This window comes from Panthera leo, chromosome A3 (genome assembly GCF_018350215.1).
Source record: "Panthera leo isolate Ple1 chromosome A3, P.leo_Ple1_pat1.1, whole genome shotgun sequence".
Taxonomy (NCBI): Eukaryota; Metazoa; Chordata; class Mammalia; order Carnivora; family Felidae; genus Panthera; species Panthera leo.
Window position 1 is genome coordinate 117,898,669 of NC_056681.1, and position 24,097 is coordinate 117,922,765.

The 24,097-nt window shown below is 41.9% G+C and overlaps 1 protein-coding gene across 3 annotated transcripts in view; it reads right to left on the reverse strand.

The window, feature by feature from the left end:
* Positions 1-57: 57 nt before the first annotated feature.
* Positions 58-24,097, reverse strand: part of CA3H2orf16 (chromosome A3 C2orf16 homolog) — a 31,987-nt gene continuing 7,947 nt past the window's right edge. Inside the window, exons 2-6 of one of the 3 annotated variants that reach the window (XM_042933394.1) lie at positions 19,458-19,500; positions 18,722-18,776; positions 18,417-18,512; positions 17,025-17,851; positions 58-6,593 (exon numbers count right to left, since the gene is read on the reverse strand). In XM_042933394.1, the coding sequence (XP_042789328.1) occupies positions 226-6,593; positions 17,025-17,851; positions 18,417-18,512; positions 18,722-18,776; positions 19,458-19,500 (7,389 nt within the window). In that variant the 3' untranslated portion in view covers positions 58-225. Of the gene's footprint in view, positions 17,852-18,416; positions 18,513-18,721; positions 18,777-19,457; positions 19,501-24,097 lie in introns of all 3 variants that reach the window. The other 2 variants (XM_042933392.1, XM_042933393.1) reach the window with 2 other exon arrangements.

Here is a 24,097-nt window from a genome sequence, read left to right on the forward strand (position 1 = left end):
TATCCCTCCACCCTCCATTCCCCACCCAGCACGACGAGTGGTGTTTCTGGATGGAGATCAATTATTGCCCCTTTATTTATCTTAGAGAAATTACAGACCCATTCCCGCCCTCCCTCCCCCAGGAAGAGTGGCATAGACGCTCTTTGCTGAGGGCGCAGGTATTGGAGGCAGTGGCTTAGCAGGAAAGAAGCCAGGAAAGGGCAGCTTGGTGAAGACTTGAGCCAGTCAGTGAATAAGGGGGGCGGATCTCTTCTCATCTGTTAGCTTCAGGACTCTAAACTTGCCCAGCTTTGGGGTATTTTGTGTGTTTGAGTAGCCCTTGAAATCTTTAGACACACTATGTCTGAGCCTCTCCCTAGGGTAGCTGCGCTTGAGTCTCTCCTTAGGGGGACCGTGATGGGTTTTCTCAGACCAACTGTGTTGACCCCTCTTAAAATGACTGTGTTTGCTCTGTCCAGAGTGACTGTGTCTGCTCCTCTCAGAGGAACTGCAGTGAGTTCTCTCTGAGGAACCGCGACCACCCCTCACAGGGGGTCTGTGCTGTCTTCTCCCAAAAGGGCTGTGTCCTCTCCTCCCTAAGGGACTGCGATGAATTTTCTGAAAGGGACTGCGACATCTCCTCTCAGAAGGACTGCGACATCTCCTCTCAGAGGGACTCTGATGTCTCCTTCCAGAGAGACCGAGATGGCTCCTCTGAGAAGGACTTCGATGGATCCTCTCAGAGGGACTCTGATGGCTCCTTCTGGAGATACTGTGATGGCTCCTCTGAGAAGGACTTCGGTGGCTCCTTCCAGAGAGACTGTGATGGCTCCTCTGAGAAGGACTTCGGTGGCTCCTCTCAGAGGGACTTTGACGGCTCCTTCCAGAGAGACTGTGATGGCTCCTCGGAGAAGGACTTCGGTGGCTCCTCTCAGAGGGACTTTGACGGCTCCTTCCGGAGAGACCGTGATGGCTCCTCTGAGAAGGACTTCGGTGGCTCCTCTCAGAGGGACTTTGACGGCTCCTTCCGGAGAGACTGCGATGGCTCCTCTGAGAAGGACTTCGGTGGATCCTCTCAGAGGGACTTTGATGGCTCCTTCTGGAAATACTGTGATGGCTCCTCTGAGAAGGACTTCGGCGGCTCCTCTCAGAGGGACTTTGACGGCTCCTTCTGGAGAGACTGCGATGGCTCCTCTGAGAAGGACTTCGGTGGATCCTCTCAGAGGGACTTTGACGGCTCCTTCTGGAAATACTGTGATGGCTCCTCTGAGAAGGACTTCGGCGGTTCCTCTCAGAGGGACTTTGATGGCTCCTTCTGGAAATACTGTGATGGCTCCTCTGAGAAGGACTTCGGTGGCTCCTCTCAGAGGGACTTTGATGGCTCCTTCTGGAAATACTGTGATGGCTCCTCTGAGAAGGACTTCGGTGGCTCCTCTCAGAGGGACTTTGACGGTTCCTTCCGGAGAGACTGCGATGGCTCCTCTGAGAAGGACTTCGGTGGCTCCTCTCAGAGGGACTTTGACGGCTCCTTCCGGAGAGACTGTGATGACTTCTCTGAGAAGGACTTCGATGGCTCCTCTCAGAAGGGCTACGACATCTCCTTTCAGAGGGACTTTGGTGGCCCCTTTGAGAGAGACTGTGATGGCTCCTCTGAGAGGGACTACCATGGCTCCTTTCAGAGGAATTACATGGGGTTCTCTGCCTTAAGAAGCTTTTGTGGTTTCGTTTCTTGGGTGTCAGTTTCTCTTTAAGGTGACTGTGTGAGTTTCTCTTAAGTGAATCTTGTAGAATTCTCCCTCGGTCCTGAACTCTGGTTCCCGATTTGGAGTTCTTGGACTCCTGGATGGAGATTTCACTTCTGCCAAAGTTTTTCTTAGCTCTGCTGCTACTGTCATTTTGAACAACACCCATAGACTGTCTGCTTGAAGTGGTTTTGAAAGTGGTACTTCTTTGGGAAACTATGCGCTTGGGCAGTTGGGTATGTCTAGGTTTGAAAGAGCTATCCCATTTTGGTTGTTGAACTGATCTGAGTTGCTCTGTTTCTTCCCTTAATGTGCTCTCCTGCTTAGTGGTTAGGTCTGTTGGCTTTAGCTTGACAACTGGCATCCCGTCACTTTTGATATCTCTTGATAAGTAATAGTCTCTGGCTTTTCGTTTTGGATGCTGGTTTTTGCTTGACCACAAATGGTCTGGCCTTGATCTGTCCTCAGGCTTCTGCCCAACAAAAGCCATAATTCTGTGTGCCATCTGGAATGCTTGCTTTAGGCCTTGAAAAAGCAGTTGAATGAATTTGGGTTGGGAGGATTTCTTAGGTTGTCTTTTCAACGAGGCAGTCATTGTCTGAGATGCTCCATTCCTCTTCCTTGTAAACTGGGCTGGTAATTCCCTAGAAGGACTCTGTGTCATGGCTCTACCATTTGTGTAGAACTCTGCATTTTGTGTTCTGCCTCCTCTGGTTCCTTTCATTGGATATTTTGAATCATGGGTCTTTTGGGTTCTCCTTTTAGCCCATTTTTCATCCTGAACATCTTCAGAGTCACTATCTGGTAAAGAGTGAACTTGAGTAAATTCATATTGCCTAGAGTCTCTAATTTCTGTCTTTCCTACTAGGTCAGGGCTCCTATACTGCCTTCGCCTGATGTGCACTTGTACAGGAGAAGCAGGAGCTTGGGAAGATCCAGACTGGAAATCTATCGTAGAAGTAGGACTCTTGGAAGCTCGAGTGTAGACATTAGCTTTCCTTAGTGATGGTGACATAGGACTCCTTGGTGTGATGGGTCTGTCTCTTCTGTGATACTTTGAAACTTGGGGTCTTTTCCCAGTTCGCAGCCTAAAGCCAAGATGCAACCTAATCTCTCCATGGCCTTTAGGAGTGCTTACAAGGTGGAGCTGTGGATAAATAAGAAGGTAAGGCCCAAGAGTACCCTGTAATTTATGACAGCAACTAAATCCTGCACATCGGCCACATTGTAGGCAGATAGGGTATTTTAAAACCAGACCTGAAGTTAGAGGTGGAGGAACATTTGGGGGTATTTGACTCCTTAACAGTTTTGCTGCTATTTTTAGCTGCAGATCTTGTAACAGCTGGAACTGTTCTGAGAAGTCAGTTTTGGCCTGGGGAAGAAAACTTGGCTTGAGAGAGTGTTGGGATTCAAAAATCCTTGTCTGTGAATGACTCTGTGAGTTCTCACTCTCTCCCACTGGAACAGAATCTTTCCTAGTGAAAACTATATCGAAGGAGGACTCTAACTTTACTGGGGCAGGAGGCTGGCCCCCTGTACATGAAGCAGGAATGGGCTGAATGACTTCCTTGGATGTATCATTGAGCTGTGAATTTACTTTCTTTATTCTCATTCTAGTCCCAGAGTATTGCTGTATTATAGAGGACATGGAACCACGTGTCCACATCTTTAAGGCCATTCTTTGCTCATGATCATGACATGAAGTATGTCTTTGAATGTAGTTTTTGACCACTGAAGGCTGAGAGATAGTACCTCGACCCTTCTCTAGCAAACTCTGGGAAAATTTCATCAGTTCAGCTGGAACCCCAAATAAATTCTGAATAGACTGACGGACATCTGCAGTGGCTCTCTCTGTTAAAGATGTTCGAGAATAGAGCTTCCTTTTCATAGTGGCTCCCAAGACATTCCCCAGCGTTAGCATATTGGAAAGATATTTTCTAGGTAGTCGCTGTCTCCAGGAGTGATTCTCCCAGACATTCTGTTGTCTCCCCAGGACAGACCAGGTAAGGCCTCTTTGAGTTCCCGATCCTGACTGAAACGTCCTAGATGGTGATCTCCAGCTTTGTGGTGGATGTTGGGATAGGTCGTGGAGTAAGTTCTCTAGCTCTTCCACCTGCTTCTTATTAGTCCTCTCCTTAGATATGACACCCACTCCTGGGATCTCAAAATGTGGGGTTTCTACAATGTTAGTTATTTTATCAGACGGTTGATTATGAAGGGACGAGGTAAGGGTTGAAGACCGTATCATAGTAGAGTCTATAAAGGACTCTTCAGGCTCCAAAATATCTGTCCCAAGGTTTTTTACATCCAAAGTCCTTGATACTTCCGGCAGCTCAAAATCCCAAAGGCTTCCTAATTCAGATGTTTCGGCAGAGCTTGAGATAAGCGAGTTTGAAGAGTTGTACAGAAATCTAGAGATATAATTATCTATTTGTAACTCCTCTCTTGATGTAAAATCCTCAGATTCCCTAATCTGATATACCTGTCCTAGATTCAAATCCTCAGATTCCCTGATTTGAGAAGACCCTATTTTTGTCCCTACTGATTTCATGGCCTGAAGCCCTTGTTCACGAGTGAACATTGTAGGTTTCTCAAATGGAGATGTTGGCTGTGAGAGTAATTCTGCAGATTTCACTTTAGTATTTGGCCTTGGAGTTAATTCTACAGGTTCTACCATTTCTTGAAGCTGTGGCCTTGGGAATAAATCCAAACAATCCAGTGCTTCAATCGTTGACCCTAAGGCTACTCCTATTGGTTCTACAACCTGAGGAATTGGTCCTGGTGCTAATTCCTCAGATTTTACAATTTGAAGTGGTGGCCCTGGGATTAACACAGTCTTTACGATTTGAAACCCTGTCAACTTCATTGTTTCCAAAATTTGGTGTGTTGGCTCTGTGGCTAATTTCTTAGATTTCACATTCTGCAACCATAGCCCTGAGGTAAACTCAGAAGATCTCACATCTTGCAGTTTTGGAGTCAACTCAAGACAGTCTACCATTTGAGAGATTGGCCCTGGTATTAATGCTACAGATTTCACAACTTGAGGTGGTGGCCCAGAAGTCACTTTCACATAGTCAATAACTTTTTGGGGAACTACCGGGGTTACCCCTGGAGCAACGTGAAGCTGTGTCTTTGTAGATTCTGTGACCTGATCTGGCGGCTTTGGACTAATCCTCATATATTCTGAAATTCGACCTTGTAGTCCTGGACCTATCTCTGAATATTTCATCCTTTGATTCTGTGACAATGATAATCCCACTGATCCATCCCCTTGCTGCCATGTCTCAGGTATGAGCTTTACAGATTCTGCACATCCTGCAACTTGATCTGTCGGCTTTGGGGGCAACTCTAAAGATTCCTCCCTTTGAAGCCGTTGCTTAGAAGTTAAACCCATAGATTCAGGAACTTGATATCCTAGTCCTGGTGTCATCTCTGAAGACCCTGGGACATGATGTAATGACTGTGTAATCAATGCTTCAGAGTCTTCCCTTTGCAGCCTTTTCTCAGAGATCACCTCCACAAGTTCTAGTGCTTGAGGATAGGGCCTTGGAAATCTCTCTGCATATCCAGTGGTTTTATGTATTGGCTTTGGGGTCATTCCAAGGAATTCCTTCCTTTTTGGCCTTGCCTTGGAGGTCAATCCCATAGTTTCTGTAGTGTGATGCTTGGGCTCTGGGGTCATCTCTTCAGATCCTACAGCTTGCTGCAGTAGCCTTGTATGTAATTCCTCCAAATCCTTAACTTGAGTCTGTGACTGAGAGAGCAACTCCAGAGTTTTTGGGATTTGGTAGCTTTCCTTTAGGGTTAATTCTAAGGATTTAGAGCCTCGATTTCTTAGCACTGGAGTCACATCAACAGATTCTGGTACTTGGAGATCTAGCCCTAGAGGCATTCCTGAAGATTCCATGGCTTTACTTGTTGGCTTTGGGGTCAACCCTACAGATTTTTCTATGGTTTCTTTGCCTTGGTGTGCCAACCTTTGTGCCATTGCTGAAGATTCTGTGATGTGATAAATTGGTATTGAAATCAAACTCACAGATTTAGGGACCTGATGCATTGGCGTTGGGATCATCTCCACATGTTCTACAAACTGATGCTCTGGCCTAGGGATTATCTCAGAGGAGTTTGTGATTGGATACCTTCTTTTTGGAGTTAGCTCCTCAGATTTTGTTCTTTGAAGCAGTGACCCTGGTGGTAACTCTACATGTTTTATATCTTGTTGCAGAGATGCTGAAGACAATTTCACATGTTTTATACTTTGCAACTTTGGTTCTGGAGTAAACTCCAAAGATTTCTCACCTTGTTGCTGTGATTCTGGAGACAAACTTGAAAATTTAACACTAGCCAACATCGGTCCTGGTATGAACTTCTTAACTGGCTCTGGTGCCAACACCACTGATTTCATACCTTGCCATCCTGAAGTCAACTCTTGGCAATTCATACCTTGCTGTTGGGACCCTGGTGTCAACTCTACGGATTTGACATCTTGAAAACATGACTCTGGTGCAAAGACCTCAGAATTAACACATGGTGACCTGAGGCATGATGACAACCCTAAAGAATTAGCACTTTGAGGCTGTGGCAATGGGTTTGACTTCAAAGATTTCACATCTTGAAAATGCGGTGAAAACACCACGGATCTCACATTATGCTGCCTGAGGTGTGAGGGCAACTCCTCAGAATTCATACCTTGAGGATGTGGCCCTGAATTTAAATCCACAGATTTCATTATTTTAAAACATGGCTCTCGTGCAAACATCTCACATTTCAAGTCCTGCAGCTCAGAGCCTGAAATCCGTTTCACAGAATTTGCACCACAAAGCAATGGCTCCTTGCTCATCTTCATAGATTTTACATCTTCAAGCAATGGCTCTGGTAAAAATAAGACAGATTTCATACCATTTAACGGAGAGCCTACAGTGAACACTGACTGCACAACTTGTTGCTGTGACCCACAGTGATTCTCCCAAAACTGGATTTCTGGAAACTTTGCCCCTGGTATTAACTCAGAAGATTTTATACCTTGCAAATATTGTCCAGGGTTGAACAGAATAGATTTTGTACCTTGAGATTCTAACCCAGGATTCAATTCAGAGGGTTTTGTGCTTTGCATCTGTGGCCCTGGATTAAACTTTACAGAATTCATGCACTGAAATTCTGACCCTGAATTCAAATCAGAAGAATTCACACCTTGCAGCTGTGGGCCACAGTTGAACTCCTGTGATGTTACACCTGGAAACTTTGTCCCTGGAGTCAATTCACATTTCATATTTTGTAAATGTTGCACAGGGTTGAACAAAACAGATTTTATACCTTGAAATTCTGACCCCAGATTCAAATCAAAAGATCCCATACCTTGACATTTTATCTCTGAAGTCAACCCAAAGGATTGTATACCTTGCAAAGGTGGCTCAAATTTGTACTCCACAGCGTTTACACATTGTAATTTTGCCTCTGGATTCAACTCAGAAGAATTTACACAGTTCGTCTGTGGCCCAGGTTTGCATCCCATAGGTGCTACACCTAGAAACTTTGGCCCGGGAATCAATTCAGATTTCAAACATTGCAAATGTGGTTCAGGGTTGAACACCACAGATGTCTCACTGTGACTCTTGGTCCCTGGATTCACCTCAGATCCCATACCTTGACATTTTGTCCCTGAAGTCAACTCAAAAGATGGTACACTTTGCAAAGGTGGCCCCAGTTTGCACCCCATAGAATTTACACATTGTAATTTTGGCTCTGGATTCAACTCAGAAGGATTTATACAGTTCATCTGTGGCCCAGGGTTGCATCCCATAGGTGCTACACCTAGAAACTTTGGCCCTGGAATCAGTTCAGATTTCAAATCTTGCAAACGTATTCCAGGGTTGACCACTACAGATGTCTCCCTTGGAAACTCTGTCCCTGAATTCAACTCAGAAGACTTCCTACTTTGAAGTTTTGAAACTGAAGTTAATTCAGAAGAGTTTACACCTTGCAAGTGTGACTCAGGGTTGCATCCAACAGCATTTACGCACTGAAGGTTTGGTTTTGAAATAAATGCAGACGAATTCATACCTTGCAAATGTGGCCCGAGGCAGAACAACTTAGATTTTATACCTTGAAGCTCTGGCCCAGGATTCAACTCAAAAGATTTTACACCTTTCAATTGAGGCCCCGTGTTGAATGCCATAACATTTATACACTGAAGCTGTGGCCCTGGATTCAACTCAGAGCATTTCCCACCTTGTAATTTAGGCTCATGATTGAATTCCGGAAATTGCTCATATGGAAGCTTCATGTCTTTGCACAACTCAGATTTTATCACTTGTAACTGTGGCCCAGGATTGAACTGGAAAGACTGCATACCTTGAACACTTGTTCCCTGGCACAGCTCAGAAGATTTCACATCTTGCAACTGTTGCTCAGGATTGAATTCCATAGATTTCACATCTTGAATCTGTGTCCCTTTGCATAATTCTGAAGATTTTCTATGTTGCAAATGTGGTCCAGGATTGTATACCATAAATTTTACACTTTGAAGCTCTGGCCGTGGGTTCAACTTATATGATTTCTCTTCTTGCCACTGCTTCCCAGCACTGAACTCAGAAGATACCACACTGTGAATCTTTGATTCCAAGGCTAACTCAGAGGGGTTTGCAACCCGAAATTCTGGGTCATGATTGACTTCTGTAGTTTTCACTATTTGAAGCTTTATGGACTCAGGAGATTTTGCACCTTGCAACTTTGCCCCAGGGTTGAATTCCACAGATTTCATACCTTGAAAGTGTGCCCCTGGTGTCAACATAGACAATTTCCTATTTTGTAACTGTAGGGCTGACTTGAACCCCAAAGATTTCACATCTTGTACCTTTGTACCTAGATTCAATTCAAGAGATTTCGTATCTTGCCACGTGGGCCTGGTGATGAATTCCACAGATCCTCCACTTTGAAGCTTTGTTTCTGGTGTTAACTCAGAAGATGTCACACCTTGTAACTGTGGAACAGGTTTTAACTCAACAGATTTCAAATCTTGAAGCCTCCACTCTAGCGTCAAATCAGATTTCTCACCTCGTCTCTGTGGTCTAGGGTTGAACTCCACAGATTTCACTCCTTGAAGCTTCCTCTTCTGGGTTAAATCGGATTTCCCACCTTGTAGCTTTGGACCATGGTTGAACCCAAAGGATTTCACTTCTTGAAGCTTTGACTCTGGGATCATTTCAGAAGATTTCATACCTTGAAAGTGTGATCTAGAATTGGACCCTGTAGATTTTATATCTCGAAGCTTTATACCCATAATCAGCTCTGAACATTTTATATCTTGTAACTTTGGGCTGGATTTCACACCTGAAAACTTCCTCCCCAGGGTCATATCAGAAGAGTTCTCACCTTGTAACTTTGAACTAGGTTTCAATTCTACAGATTTCACTCCTTGAAGATTTTCCCTTGTGATCACCCGAGATTTCACATCCTGCAACTGTGGCCCAGACCTGGAATTCGTAGATTTTACATCTGGAAGCTTTACACCCATGATCAACCTAGAAGATTTCGTATCTTGAAACTGTGGGCCTGACTTGAAATCCACTGATTCCACTTTTTGAAGCTTTGTCCCTAGTATCAGTTCAGAAGATTTCACACCACTCAACTGTGACCCAGGTTTGAACTTTGCAGATTCCACATCTTGAAACTTTGTTTCTGAGAGTAACTTAGAACAATCCACTCCTTGAAATTGTGGCTCAGGGTTGAACACCAATTTCACATTTTGAAGCTTTGATCCCAGGATCAGGTCAGAAGATTTCACAACTTGCACCTGGGGACTGGGGCTGCTTTCTTTATGTTTTACATTTTGAAGTTTTGTCTTTGAGGTCCCTTCAGAAGAATTCACACCTTGTAACAATGGTCCATGGTTGAAATCTGTAGATTTGGTACCTTGAATTTCTGTCCCTACAGTCAGTTTAGAAAATGTTGTACCTTCCAATTGTGAACTTGGATTTAATTCAGTAAATGTCATATCGTGGGACTTTATCCCAGGTGACAACTTAGAAGATTTTAGACCTTGCCACTGTAACCCAGAGTTGAAATTCTCAGATTTCACACCTTGAAGTTTTGTCTGAAGAGTCAATTCAGATGACTTCCTACTTTTCAAGTGTAGTGGAGAGTTCAACTCTATAGTTTTATCACTTTGTAATTGTGACCCTTGGCTTAATACCCCAGATTTCACCTCGGGAAGCTGTGGCTCTTGTGTAAGCACTAGAGACTTGACACCTTGAGGTTGTGCTCCTGGGGATGACTGTAAGGGTTTCACTTCTTGAAGCTTTGGTCCTGCAGTCAATTTAGTAGATTTCCTATCATGCAAGGAAAGCCTAGATTTCAGTGTCATAGATTTTATACCACAGAGCTTTGATCTTGATGTCAGGTCACATGATTTCATACTTCTAACCTGTAGAAAAGGTTTCAAATCGAAACCTTGCGGCTGATGTTCCTGGAGTGATGCTAAAGATGGTGTATCTTGGAGCTTTGGCCTTGGAGTCAATGCAGATGACTTTGTATCTCTTAACTGTATTAAAGGTTTCAACTCTACAGACTTGACACCTTGAGACTGTAATCCAAGATTTAACTCTACAGACTTCACAGCTTGGAATTCAGGTCCTGGTATCCACTGAACACATCTCATACTTTCTAGCTGTGGCTCTTGTTTAAACTCAACAGTTTTTATATCTTGAAGCTGTGGCTCTGAGGTTGATGCCAAAGTCTTCCCTTTTTGCAGCTGTGGTCCTGGGAACAACTCAGGAGTTTTCACATTCTGCACCTGTGGCCCAAGGTTGAAATCTGCATATGTTGCACCTTGAGTTTTTGTCCCGAAAGTCAATTCAGATGACTTCACATCTCTTAACTGTACTGAAGATTTCAACCCTCCGGATTTAGCACCTTGAGATCGTGACCCAAGATTTAAATCTACAGATTTCACAGCTTGGAACTTAGGTCCTGGTATCCACTGAATACATCTCATACTTTCAAGCAGTTGCTCTTGCTTTAACTCAACAGTTTTTACACAGAGTTGTGGCTCTGAAGCTGATGCTGAGGGTTTCACTTGGTGCAGCTGAGGTCCTGGGATCAACTCAGGAGATACTATGCTTTGCAACTGTGGTTCAGGTTTAAACTCTTTAGGTTTTAAACCTTGGATATTTGATTCTGGAGTCAGTTCACATGGTTTCATACCTTCAAACTGTAACTCAAAATTGAAGTCTAGTAATTTTCCATCTTTAAATTTTAGCCCTGGAATTAATTCCAAAGACATCTCACCTTCTGACTTAGACCCTCTCTTCAATTGCTCTGAATTCATACATTGCTGCTCTGGTGAGAGTACAGATATCTCGCCACGCCGTTCTGGCCCAGAAGTTAAATTCATAAGTGCCATCCCTTGAAATTGTTGCCTTGGGGCTAAATCCACAGATTTTACTCCTTGAAACTTTGGTCTTCTGGTCACATTCACAGATTTTACTTCCTGCTTCTTTGGCCTTGGGATCGACTTCCCAGATTTTATACATTGCAGCACTGAATCTGGAGTTTCCTCTACAGATTTTAAACTTTGATACTTTAAACATGGGGTACTCTCGACAAGTTCCTTATCTTGCGTTTGTGGCTCTAAAGTCAATTCCTCAGGTTTCACAACTTGCAGTTCAGATCCTTGGAGCAATGGCCCTTGTGCAAAAGACACAGATTTCTCACCTTGCATCTTTGGCCCAAATTTCAATTCCACAGTTTTCACATCTTGCAGCTGTGTTCTTGGGACCAACTCCACAGTTTTGAATTCTTGAGTTTTTGCATGCATAGTCAACTCAGATTTCTCACCTTGAAGCTTGTTATTTGCGGTATCTTTCACAGATTTGACATCTTCTATTTCAGCCCCTGAGGTTATCTCCACAGATTTCTCACCTTCCAGCTGTGGACTGGAGGTTAGCAACATGGATTCCATACCTTTTAAGGCCACAGACTTCATATCTTTCAGCTCTGACTCTGAGATTAACAACTCAGATTTTAAACCTTGAAGTTTTGAGCCTGGGATCAGCTCCATTGGTTTCACACCTTCCACCTGTGGCCCGGGGGTTAACACCATAGACTTGACATCTCCCATTTGTGGCTTTGGTGTTTGCACAGATTTCATACCTCCCAAATGCAGCCCTGGGGTTAACTCCTCAGATTTCCTATCTTCCAGCTGTGGTTCTGGGATTAGTGCCTTAGATTTTAAACCTCGAAGCTTTGAGATTGGGGTCCACTCCACAGGTTTTATATCTTGCAACTGTGGTCCTTGGATCAATTTAGGAGATTTTATACCTTGTAACTCTGGTCTTCTAGTCAACTCAGAATATTTCACACTTGGCAACTGTGACCCGGGAGTCAACTCCATAGGTTTTGCATATGGTTTCTGTGGCTCTGAGACAAATTTATAAGAAATGTTACCTTCAAAGCTTGACATTTGGTCTATCACTAAATGTTTTACACCTTGAAATAGTGTCTCTGGTACTAACATCTCAGGCGTGACCACTTGCTTTCCAGGTTGTGGGGTGAACCTCATAGATCTTACTCCTTGTATCTTTGGCTTTGGGGTCAACTCAAAAAAATTCACACATTGTAGTTGTGGTCCCAAGTTTAACTCTGAAGATTTCACTCCGTGAGGTTGAGTTCCTGATATCAGATCACAAAATTTGACATCTTGTAGCCATGGCCCTGGGTTAAGCCCCACTTGTTTTATACCCTGCAGCCCTGGTGACATCTTTGCTAATTTAGAATCTTGAAACCCTAACTCTGGAGTCTTCTCCACAGAATTCACACCATGAAACTTAGATCCTGGGGTTTGCTTCCCAAATTTGACACCTTGAAGCTTTGGCCCTGAAGTCAATTCAGAAAATTTGACCTCTTGCTGCCTTGGCCCTAGGTTTAGTTCCTGAGATTTCACACCTTGCAACTGTAGTTCTGAGGTTAATTCATTGGATTTCATGCTAGGAAACTGTAGTCCTTCAGTAGACAGAAGAGATTCTGTATTTTCACCCAAGGGTCTTTGGCTTGACTGCAAAGATGATTCTGTTACAAATCCTGTAGACTTCATATCTTGAAGCTGTGTTCCTGGTATACACTGCAAATGTTTGAAACCTTGACGCTTTGGTTCTGAGGTCAAATCAGAAAACTTGACATCTTGCAAGCATGGTCCTGAGTTTTGTTCCACAAATTTCACACCTGGAGTTTGTGGTTTTGAAGTCAATTTTATGGGTATAACATTTTGATGCTTTGGTCCTGGGATAGATAATTTGATTTCTTGCACTGGGGAACCAGGGGTCAGTTCATCACATTTCATACCATGATGTGGAGACCCTGAAATTAAATCTATAGGTTTTTCTCCTTGAAGAAGTGGCCCTTGGGATAACTCTGAAAATCTGACACTTTGCAAATGTGGCCCTAGGGTCAATTTCACACCTTGAGGCTGGGCCCCCTTAGTCAATTCCTCTGATACTACACTTTGTAGTACTGGTTCTTGTACCAGCTCCTCAAATTCTACCACTCCAGTAGTAGCTGGCTGTTGGATTAAATTAACATATTTCATGTCTTGTAATTGTGGCTCTGGATCCAACTGCATAGACTTTACTCCCTGGAGCTGTGGCCCTGGGGTCAACTCCATAACATGTGGTTTTGGTCCTGTGATAAATTGTTTAGATCCTACCACTAATGGGGATGACTCAGGGGTTAACTTCACAGATTTCAAATTTTGTAGTGGTGGCTCTGATTTCTCATATTGCATCCCTGGTCCTAAAGTAAATTCCAGAGATCCTTTTTTAAAATATGGCATTGTCTCTTGGGTGTTTTCAACTTGAAACGATGCCAACCCCATAGTTTCTGTCTTTTCTGACCTTAGAGGTATCTCTGAAGACTCAGTAACTTGAAGATGTGGTTTTAGAGTCATTCCTGCAGATTCTATAACTTGACCTGTTGGTTTTTGTGTTAATGCCTCAGAAGTCAGCCTCATGGCTTCTGTGTCTTGATAGCCTGGCCCTGGAGTCATCTCTGAAATTTTTTTAAAATGTGGCCTGGCCATCATCTCAGCAGTTTCCATGACTTGCTGTGGGATTAACTTCACTGATTCCTCCTCTTGTGGCCAGATCTCAGAAGCTAACTCTGTAGATACTGTGTCTTGATGCCATGGTCTGGAAGTTGGACCCACAGATTTAATTGCTTGTAAATGTGGTTCCATGGTCAGTTTCCTTGATTCTTCATGTAAGTGTGTGTCAGGAATTAACCTCCTAGATTCTTCCAGTGGTGCAGTTATATCCACAAATTTATTACCATGCATTAATGGACCTAGAGTCAACTCCTCAGGTTTTGTACTGTTGGGCTGTGGTTCTGGGGTCAATGGGACATATTTCATACTTTGAAATTGTGGTTCTGAGATCAACTCCTTATAGTTCGTAAATTCTGAATATGGTCCTAGATTCAAATGAACAAACTTCATACCTTGGGACTCTGGGTTCAATATTTGTGGGTTCATACCTTGCATCTCTGATCCTGATACCAACTCTGGAGATTCTTGTATTAAGTGTTGAGACACTGGAGTCTCCAAGGCTTTTACACCCTGGAGCATTGTTTCATGGGTACCTTGTAATGGCACTGAGTTCATCTGAATAGATCCTGAAGTTTGACTCAATGGTCCTGGAGTATTTCCTAAAGATGACTGTTTCAACTCCACAGATTCTTTCCTGTAGTGACAATTGTCAGAAGTCAACTCTGCTTCTGTTCCTGGATATCTTGGCTGTACAATCATTCCTAAAGATTCTAAAGGTTGATGCCATGGGGTAGATCCTTCAGGTTCTGTGGCTTGATGATTTGGCTTGAGGCTCAACTCTACAGATTTTACTGCTTGAATGTGTGCCCCTGAGATTGGTTCCTCATATTTCATATCTTCTACCTGTGTTTCAGGAATCAACCTTCTACATTCTACCATTTGAGGAATTTTCACATCTTTAAGCAATAGTACCGGGACTATCTCCTCAGATCTTTTATCTTGTAACCATGGTTTGGGGGCCAAATCCACAGATTTTCTATCTTTCTGTAATTGTCTTAGGGTCAACTCCACACCTTTTATATCTGGAAACTCTGGCGGTAGGGCCAAATGAACATATTCCAGACCTTGCAACTGTGAACTGGAGGTCAAATCTTTCAATTTCCCATTTTGCAACTGTGGTGCTGGGGCTAACTCAGTGGATTTTCCACTTTGTTGTTGTGTTCCTAGGGTTAAATGAATAGATTGCACACCTTGAAGCTGAGACCCTGGGGCTACCTGCACAGAATTCCTACTTTTCGTCTGTGGAATGGGGGCCAACTCATCAGATTTTACAGTCTGCTGTTGAAGTTCTGGGACCAATTCTATAGAATTCACAGTTGGGATCAGCTCTCCATAGTTTACCACTTGTGGGACTAAACCTGTGGTTATATCTATAGATTTTATATTTTGCATTCTTGGTCCCAAGGTCAGTTTCTCAGATTTTGCATTTTGCAATCCTGAGGATAACTTCACAGAATCCACAACCTTAAGTTGTGGCATTGGCTGCACCCCCAAATACTCTACACTTGGAAGTAGTGATGCAGTAGTCTTTGCTGTAGATTCTGTGACTTGATGCAGTGGCTTTTGGCTCACTCCCTTAGATGCTGTACTTTGACCCGGCGACCTTGGGACTGTCCCTAAAGATTCCATTATTTGATGATGTGATGGTGTTAACTCTACAGATTTCTTCATTTGTAGCCATGTGTCAGAGGCCAACCCCATATTTTCTGTAATTTGATGGCTTTGCCTTGGGCTCACCTCTGAAGATTCTAGGGTTTGAAGCCGTGGAGTCAACCTTGAAGATTCCATGACTTGATGAGGTGGCCCTGGGATTAATGCCATAGTTTCTGTGCCTTCATGATATGGTTGTGGAGTCATCCCCACAGGGTCTAGCACTTGAATCCATGAACCAGGAGTCAACTCAAGAGGTTCCTTGACTTGAGATATTGGCCTTGAGGTCAAATCCTGAGTTTCTACAGCTTGTGACTGTGGTGCTATGATCATTCCAATTGGTGACCCCGGTGTTATTGGAGTTACCTTTAGAGAATGTATGGATTGATGTGATGACATTGGAACTATCCCTACTGATTCTCTGACTTTAGGTGATGGCTCTGAGGGTAAACCCACATATTCTACAACCTCAGGTGGACCAATAGTAGTAGGAGAGCTAGAAGTCAAACCATTTGGCTGAGTTGCTCCTGGGGTCAAATTTGCGATTTGAGACTGCGAATCTCCAGATTCTACAACATGTGGCTGTGCTGGTGGAATTATCCCCATGAAATCCATAGCTTGTAATAGTGCCACTGGAGTTACTTTCATGTAATCCATAACTTGATGAGATGGACTGGAGATCATTTCCAATGATCTTGTTTTTTGACATATGGGCTCTGGAAGAAACTTCGACGGTTCTATGACTTGACTTTGTGGCTTTGAGGTTATGTCCACTGATTCAGTAACTTCATGCTGTGGCCCTTCAGTCACTTCCACAGTTTCTACAACTGCATGTTTTGCCTTTGGACTCATCTTTCCTGGTGGTATGACTTGATGGTCTAGTGATGTGTTTATTTCTGCTGACTTCATGGCTTGATATTGTGTTCTTGGGGTTATTCCCACTGATTCTGTGATATGTGGATGTGATTTTTTAATCATCCCCATAGAATCCGTGACTTGAAGCAATACTATAGGAGTTACCTTCACATTGTCTGTGACTTGATTCTGTGGTCTTGAGGTCATCTTTGATTCCATAGCTTGATGCTGAGGACTTGGTATTACCTCCACTGATTTAGTGACTTGATATGATGGCTTGGGGCTTACTCTCACTTTTTTCGTGGTTTCCATTGGTTTCCCAACTTCATCTGGTGGCTGTGGGAACAAACCCACAGATTCTATCACTTCTGAATGTGATTCTGGGATCATCCCCATCGAATCCATGACTTGAAGTAATGCCAATGGAGTTACCTTTATGTTATCTGTAACTTGGTATGGTAGCCTTGGGGTCAATTCCACATTAGTCACTTGGGTCTTATGCTGCTGTATCCTTTTTTCTGGAAGGCCTATGACTCTATGCTCTATACTAAGCTCTAGGACATGTTTTGGCTCCTTCTGCAGTAAAGTGGTTTCCTCTTGATTTATGTCAACTCCTAAACTTTTGGGAGGTGGAGTGCCCAGTGATGTAACTAAGGGCCTGGATTCAAGAATTTGGGGGCCATCCCCTGGTTGTGACTGCTTACCTGGGATAAGTGACTGTGAAATTTTTGTTTCTGTTCTCTTTAATCCAGATTCCACTCCAATATTCACATGGAGCTGAAATGATGGACAGTTTGGGGATTTATTGTTGATACTTTGTTTACTGCTTTGATGAATGGGCATAGATACCTGGATTTGAGGTTTCTCTGGTTCAGGGACTCCTCCTTGTGCATCGATTAAATAATTCAGCATTGCCCATGATTCCCTCACAGGCAGAGGTACTGTTTGTTCCCTCAAAGTACAAACCTTCCAAGCCATATGTCCCTCTAACTCCAACCTAGCCAAAGGAGAGAGACGGATTGGAGCCCACCCTGAGAATCGTGGTCTCTCCCTGGAGCCAGAATTTGGCCCGTGATCCCATGTCAAATGACTCTTGCTCCTCCTTCCATTCTTTGTTTTCTCTTGGTGGCAGAGAGCTGGGGATTCAAGAACAGAGTTGATAAAAGAACTTTGAGATCCTAAGGGTGAAAGTGCTGCCAAATTCTGAAAAAGTTTTGATTTCCCAAACTCTGAGAGCCTAAAAGTAGGCAGCAATGTGCCTTGGCTCCTGAACACAGAAGGCTGTTTCTTGGGTAAAATAGGTAAACTATGGCTCCGGAGTTGCCAGGTTGTTTCTTCAGAAAAGACAGGAAAGTGTGACAGGCTGGAGTTGTTGCTTAATGATCCAGAGGAGATGCTGTGGTCAGTAGAATGTTTTGCCTTCTTACAGCCACAACAGGGTAGAACAGGCTCCTGAGCCACAAACACAGAGGAGGTGGAGGAAGAAATCTTATCTTGTGGTTCAGGCAAACACAATTCCAAAAGACTTGATCTGAGAAATAAAGAAAAGTTTCCATTTGCTTTGAAGCAGAGAAAGGTAGGAAAAGTAGGAAAAGGGAAAAATAATGGCTATTTCAAATGCAAAATATTTTGGCCTGAAGGATAGCTACAACAGCAAAAGAGGCTGCTTTCCCCAACATCATTTACTTATGGAAAGAATTCCTCCATCAGGAGGAAAAGGAAGCATTTGTCTCCATTCCATTCAGAAATGATCCACAGACCAGTTGTTCTTAAATGTCCTTTGGACCCAGAATTTATCCCCACTGCCAAACAAACAAACCAACTACCTAACCAAACAACCAACTAGCAATCTCCCGTTTCCCTCTCTCTTTCCCTCCCTCCTTCCCTCTCTCCTACTCTCCCTCCTTCAGTTCCTTCCTTCCCCCCTCTTAAAAGTTTACCACCTTTGGGGCACCTGGCTGGCTCAGTCCGTAGAGCATGTGACTGTTGATCTCAGGGTTGAGTTCAAGCCCCAAAGAGTTTACTTAAAAAAAGGGGGTGGGGGGGGCTCTACCACCTGCTGCAGTTCCCACCTAGAAACTACTACTTTCCCTGACCTTGCACATTCCAGGTGTTGGAAGATCTGTTGAAGACTTCTCTCCATTGACCAGAGTATATATTCCTGGGCCCATCCCACAGGGAGTCCTGAAAAACTGGATATAAGAGATTGTATCAGTGTAGTTGAAGTGATATTAAAGTACTAGTAAAGAAACCATTAAGAAGAGTGACTTAACTTGTAAAGGAAACAGCTATCATAGTGAGTGAAGTAAAATAGTCCTAGCTTACTCCTAATTTTACAGAGTTTATCAGTAGGGTAGGCTGAAGAGAGAAAGAATAGATAGTGAAGATCAGCTTTACTCACCGTGTCAGGTTAGCTTCAGGGCAACCCATTCTGAGATTTTCTTCCCACTGGGAAGCTGGGAGTAGGGGTAAAGAGTCTATCAGCATCAAAATTATTGATACTACCTTGTTCAGCCCCCTTGTTTTACAAATAAGGAAACAATGGTGAAATGATGTCCAGGATCATAAAATTAATTAGTGGTAGAGTTCAGACTTAACCTAGGTCTCAAGTTTTTCTATTTTTTTTTTTTTTAAGTTTTTCTATTTTAAACTATACTATGTTGCCTTCACCATGTAGTAGATGGAAGCCATTGGAAAGAGCAGGAACAATCATGGTAGTAGGGAGCTGGAGTAGGGGAAATAAAATTCATAATACATATCTTTTACTCCAAGAGAGTCTATCCAGTGTCCTTGGCAGGGAAAAAAGGTATTGAAATTTCCTGCACCAAACTCTTGGTAGTTACCCCTTCTGTATTCTCTAATTTCACCAAATTTCTTTCCTGGTGCTTTGAGTTGTGTACAAAAGGAGATTAGGAAAGGAAGCATAGAATTATAAAGCTGTTTACATCTCTTTGGAAGTTGCTAGAAAGAATCTAGCATCTTTAGAGACGTTAGAAAGAATAGGTACATTTCTTTCATTTACATAATCTTTCAACCTCCTTCTCTCCACCTACTATTAAAGGCTAGAATCTTAAAGCAGACCCATAGTTGATGTCATGAGCCTTGAGCTGAAGAATAAAGGATAGGATCTTTCTGACCTGTGAATTTCTTGATCTTTTTCAATTTATGCTGCTTGGAAGTCTAGAGAGGCACAAAAAGAAAAAATAAAATCAGAAAACGTTCTAGGTTAGAGAATTTATCAACAGCACAGTCCATCTTATAGACACAAATATTAATACAGTGGGTATCCATAACCACAGCAACAATTATGACCCCATTCATTTATTCATGAATCGTTTCATGAGTACTTACTAAGTTCTAGGTATTATGTCTAGTGCTGGGACAACAAAGATAAATATAATTCCTGTATTCTGAGAACTCACACTAATAGGGAAAACAGATGTCTAAACAGTCAAGTTACAATATTGTGTGGTAAATGCTGTAACAGAAATATAAGTGTTAGGGGCGCCTAGGTGGCTCAGTCGGTTAAGCATCTGACTCTTGATTTCAGCTCAGGTCATGATCTCATGATTCATGAGATTGAGCCATGAGGCAGGCTCCAGACTCCACACTAACAGCACAGAGCCAGACCCTGCTTGGGATTCTCTCCCTCTCTCTGCCCCTCCCCCGTGTGTGTGTGTGTGTGTGTGTGTGTGTGTGTGCATGTGCACACTCATTCTCTTTCTCCCTTTCAAAATAAATAAATAAACAAAACAAAAAAGAAATGCTAAAAAAAAAAAGAAAGAAAGAAATATAAGTGTTAGGGAATAAAGAGGACAGTAATTACCTGCCTGGGAGAGAAGGGAAAAATTACTCAAGAAGTTGCCATTTGTACTGGAGTTTGAAGAATCAGCAGAAGATTTTTGGATAAAGAAAGAGCATTCCAAACAAGTGGGAACATCACCAAGAAGATTATAAAGTAATGATTGTCAGGTGCCCTTTTGCTAAGTAGTGAGAGGCAAAGCTGAAAATGTAGATGGAAGCCAGATTTTGCCAAACAGTGGCATTTTTGTTTTATCCTGTAGGTCAGAATTTCCCAATCAGTAGTTTGTAAACTCCTGGGGTTGTTTTGTTTTGTTTTGTTTCGTTTTGTTTTGTTTTGTTTTGTTTTGCAAGGGTGTTCCAGGTCATTTTAAAGGCATAAATGACATTTGTTACCATTTCAAATAAAACGATTTTTATTTCTTCCTTTTGAATCAGGACATCAGTCTCTGAGAGTGTATTAGAAGAGCATACACAATATTATCCACAGTATTGCCAAATGGTTCAGCTAAGCAGTGTTGGACGGAAGTGTTGAAAGCAAGATTTCTTCCAAGAATGCTAGAGTGGTTCAACATAAGAAAGTAAATAAATGAGATATACCACATTAATAATATGAAGGGGGAAAAACTGAATGATTGTCTCAATTGATGGAGAAAAAGCATTGGCAAAATCCAACGCTCATTCATGATTTTTTTAAAAAATGAAAACACTCAACAAAACTAGGGATAGAAGAAAACTTCTTCAATACAGTAAAGGGCATTTATGAAAAACCCATAAGTAATATCATTCTCAATAATAAAAGATTGAAAGGTTTCCCTTCAAGGTGGGGAACAGACAATGATGCTCATTTTCACTACTTCTCTTTAACATTGTACTGGAAACTCTAACCAAAGCAATTAATAATAAAAATAAAAGTCATCTAAATGGGAAAGGAAAATGTTAAACAATCTCTCTTCACAGATAACATAATCGTATTTACAGAAAATCCTAAAAAATACACATAAACACACATACACAATTCTTTTAGAGCTAATAAAAGAATTTAGCAAAGTTACAGAATACAATACCTGCACATAAAAAATCAGTTGTATTTCTATACACAAACAGTGAATAATCTGAAAAGGAACTTAAGAAAATAATTCCATTTTTTTAGTATCAAAAAGAATAAAATACTTAGGAATAAATTTTGCTTTACTTAGAAATAAATTTAATCAAAGAAATGTAAGGCTTGTACCCTGAAAACTATAAAGCATTGTTGAAGAGATTAAAGAAGACCTAAATAAATGAAGACATCTCTTAACAATGGATTAGAAGATTTAATGTTGTTAAGATGGTTATATTCCTAAAGCAATTTGTAGATTCAGTTTAATCCCATCAAAATCCCAATGTCCTCTTTTGTAGAAATGGAAAAGCTGTTCTTAATATTCATATGGAACTCTAAGGGACTTGAATAGCAAAAACAATCCTGAAAAAGAAGAATAAAGTTAGAGGACTCACACTTCCTGATTTTAAAACTTTCGGTAAAGCTACAATAATCAAAATCATGTGTACTAACATAAGGATAGACATATAGATCAATGGAATAGAATTGAGAATAGAAATAAATCCTCATATTTGCAATCAATTGATTTTCATGGGTATCAAGACCATTCAATGGGGAAAGAATAGTCTTTTCAACAAATGGTGCTGGGACATCTGAATAGCCACTTGCAAAAAAATGAATTTGAACCCTTATTTCGCATTATATACAAAAATTAAGTCAAAAAGTATCAAACACCTAGACCAAAGAGCTAAAACTATAGTTTTATAGGGATGTGATCATTGGTTTTATGTTAATTTTACATTGTGGTAGTTAATTTTATGTACGAGGTTATGGTATTCAGTTGTGGCCAAATACTAGTCTAGATGTTGCTATGAACGTATTTTTTAGATATGATTAACATTTTTTTTGATGTTTATTTTTGAGAGACAGAGAGAGACAGAGCGTGAGCAGGGAAGGGGTAGAGGGAGAGGGAGACCCAGAATCCAAAGCAGGCCCCAAGGCTCTGAGCTGTCAGCACAGAGCCCGATTTGGGGCTCAAACTCACAAACGGTGAGATCATGACCTGAGCCAAAGTTGGACGCTCAACCAACTGAGCCACCCAGGTGCCCCATCGATGCGATTAACATTTTTTAAAAGATTTTATTTTTAGGGGCGCCTGGGTGGCTCAGTCAGTTAAGCTTGGAGCTTGGACTCTGTGTCTCTCTCTCTGTTCCTCCCCCATTCATGCTGTGTCTCTCTCTGTCTCTCAAAAATAAACATTTAAAAAAAATAATAATAAATAAATAAAAATAAACATTTTATTTTTAAGTAAACTCTACACACAACATGGGGCTCAGACTCACAACCCCAAGATCAAGAGTCATAGGCTCTACCTACTGAGCCAGCCAAGAGCCCCTAGATGTGATTAACATCCAAAATCAGTAGACTTTAAGCAAAGCAGATTATCCTCCATAATGTAGACGGGCATCTTCCAATCAGTTGTTGGCCTTAAAGCAGATTGTGTGAGGTTTTCTGAAAAGGAAGGAATTCTGCCTCAAGATTGAAACATATGTTGAATAACTATGCTGTATACCTGAAACTAATGTAACTGTGTGTCAACTATACTTCAGTTAAAAAATAATTTAATTTAATTTAATTAATTTTTTTAAAAGATCAAAACATAGAAACCCTGCTTGAGTTCCTAGCCTGCCCCAAGGATTTTGGATTTGTCAGCTCTCACAGTATATCAGCCAATTCTTCAAAATCTCTTCTCCTCTCTTTTCTCTCTCTCTCCCTCTCTCTCTCTCATGTGCATGGTGTCTCTGTGTGCTGTTATAGTAAAGAACATAACTGGTGTTTGTCCCAGATTCCTGACATAGAGCTTTAAAAACCCTTGGAATTTCCTGAGTGATAGGAATGCCTTGGTTATACTAATGAGGTAGAAAGGTTACTTCTCCCTTTACTTTAGGAAACTGAAATAAACTTGCTTCTAAAATCTGATAAAGACAGTACTAGAAAGGAAAATTACAGACCAATCTCTTTCAAGAACAAAGATGCAAAAATCCTAAACTTAACATCAGCAAACTTAATCAAACAATATATAAAAAGGATCATGAACAATATCACAAACCTGTTATGTTTATTTCAGGAATTCACAGTTGCCTTAATATTTTAAAAATTCATTGTAATTCAGTACTTTAATCGAATAAACAAGAAGAACCATAGGAACATCTCTTTTTTTTTGAAGTTTAATTATTTTTGAGAGAGAGAGAGAGAGAGAGACAGGATAGGGGGAAGGGGCAGAGAGGGAGAGAGAGAGAGAACCCCAAGCAGGGCCATTGCTGTCAGAGCAGAGCTCAACATGAGGTCCCATCTCACAAACCTGGAGATCATGACCTGAGCAAAAATCACGAGTCAGATGCCTAACTGACTGAGCCACCCAGGTACCCCCATACAAACATTTTTTTTATGTTTATTTATTTTTCACACACACACACACACACACACACACACACACACACACACACAGTGTGAGTGGGGGAGGGGCGGGGGGGGGGGAGAGAGAAAGACGGACAGAGACAGACACAGAGAGAGGATCTGAAGCAGGCTCTGTGCTGACAGCAGAGAATCCAATGCAGGGCTGGAACTCACAACCTGAGCCGAAGTCAGACACTTAACCAGATGAACCACCCAGGCACCCCTTGAACATCTTAATAGAGGCAGAAAAAGCACTTGATAAAATCCAATACACATTCATGCTAAAATTCTTAGCAAACCAGAAATAAAAGGGAACTTCCTTCATCTGCTAAAAACAATATTAGCAAAAACCACACAGTAAATATTACACATAAATAAAACTTTCCTCTACGTAAAAAAAAAAAAAAAAAAGAAGAAGATAAAAATCCCCATTATCCATTGAACATCGTACTGGGAATCCTAGCCTGTACAATAGAG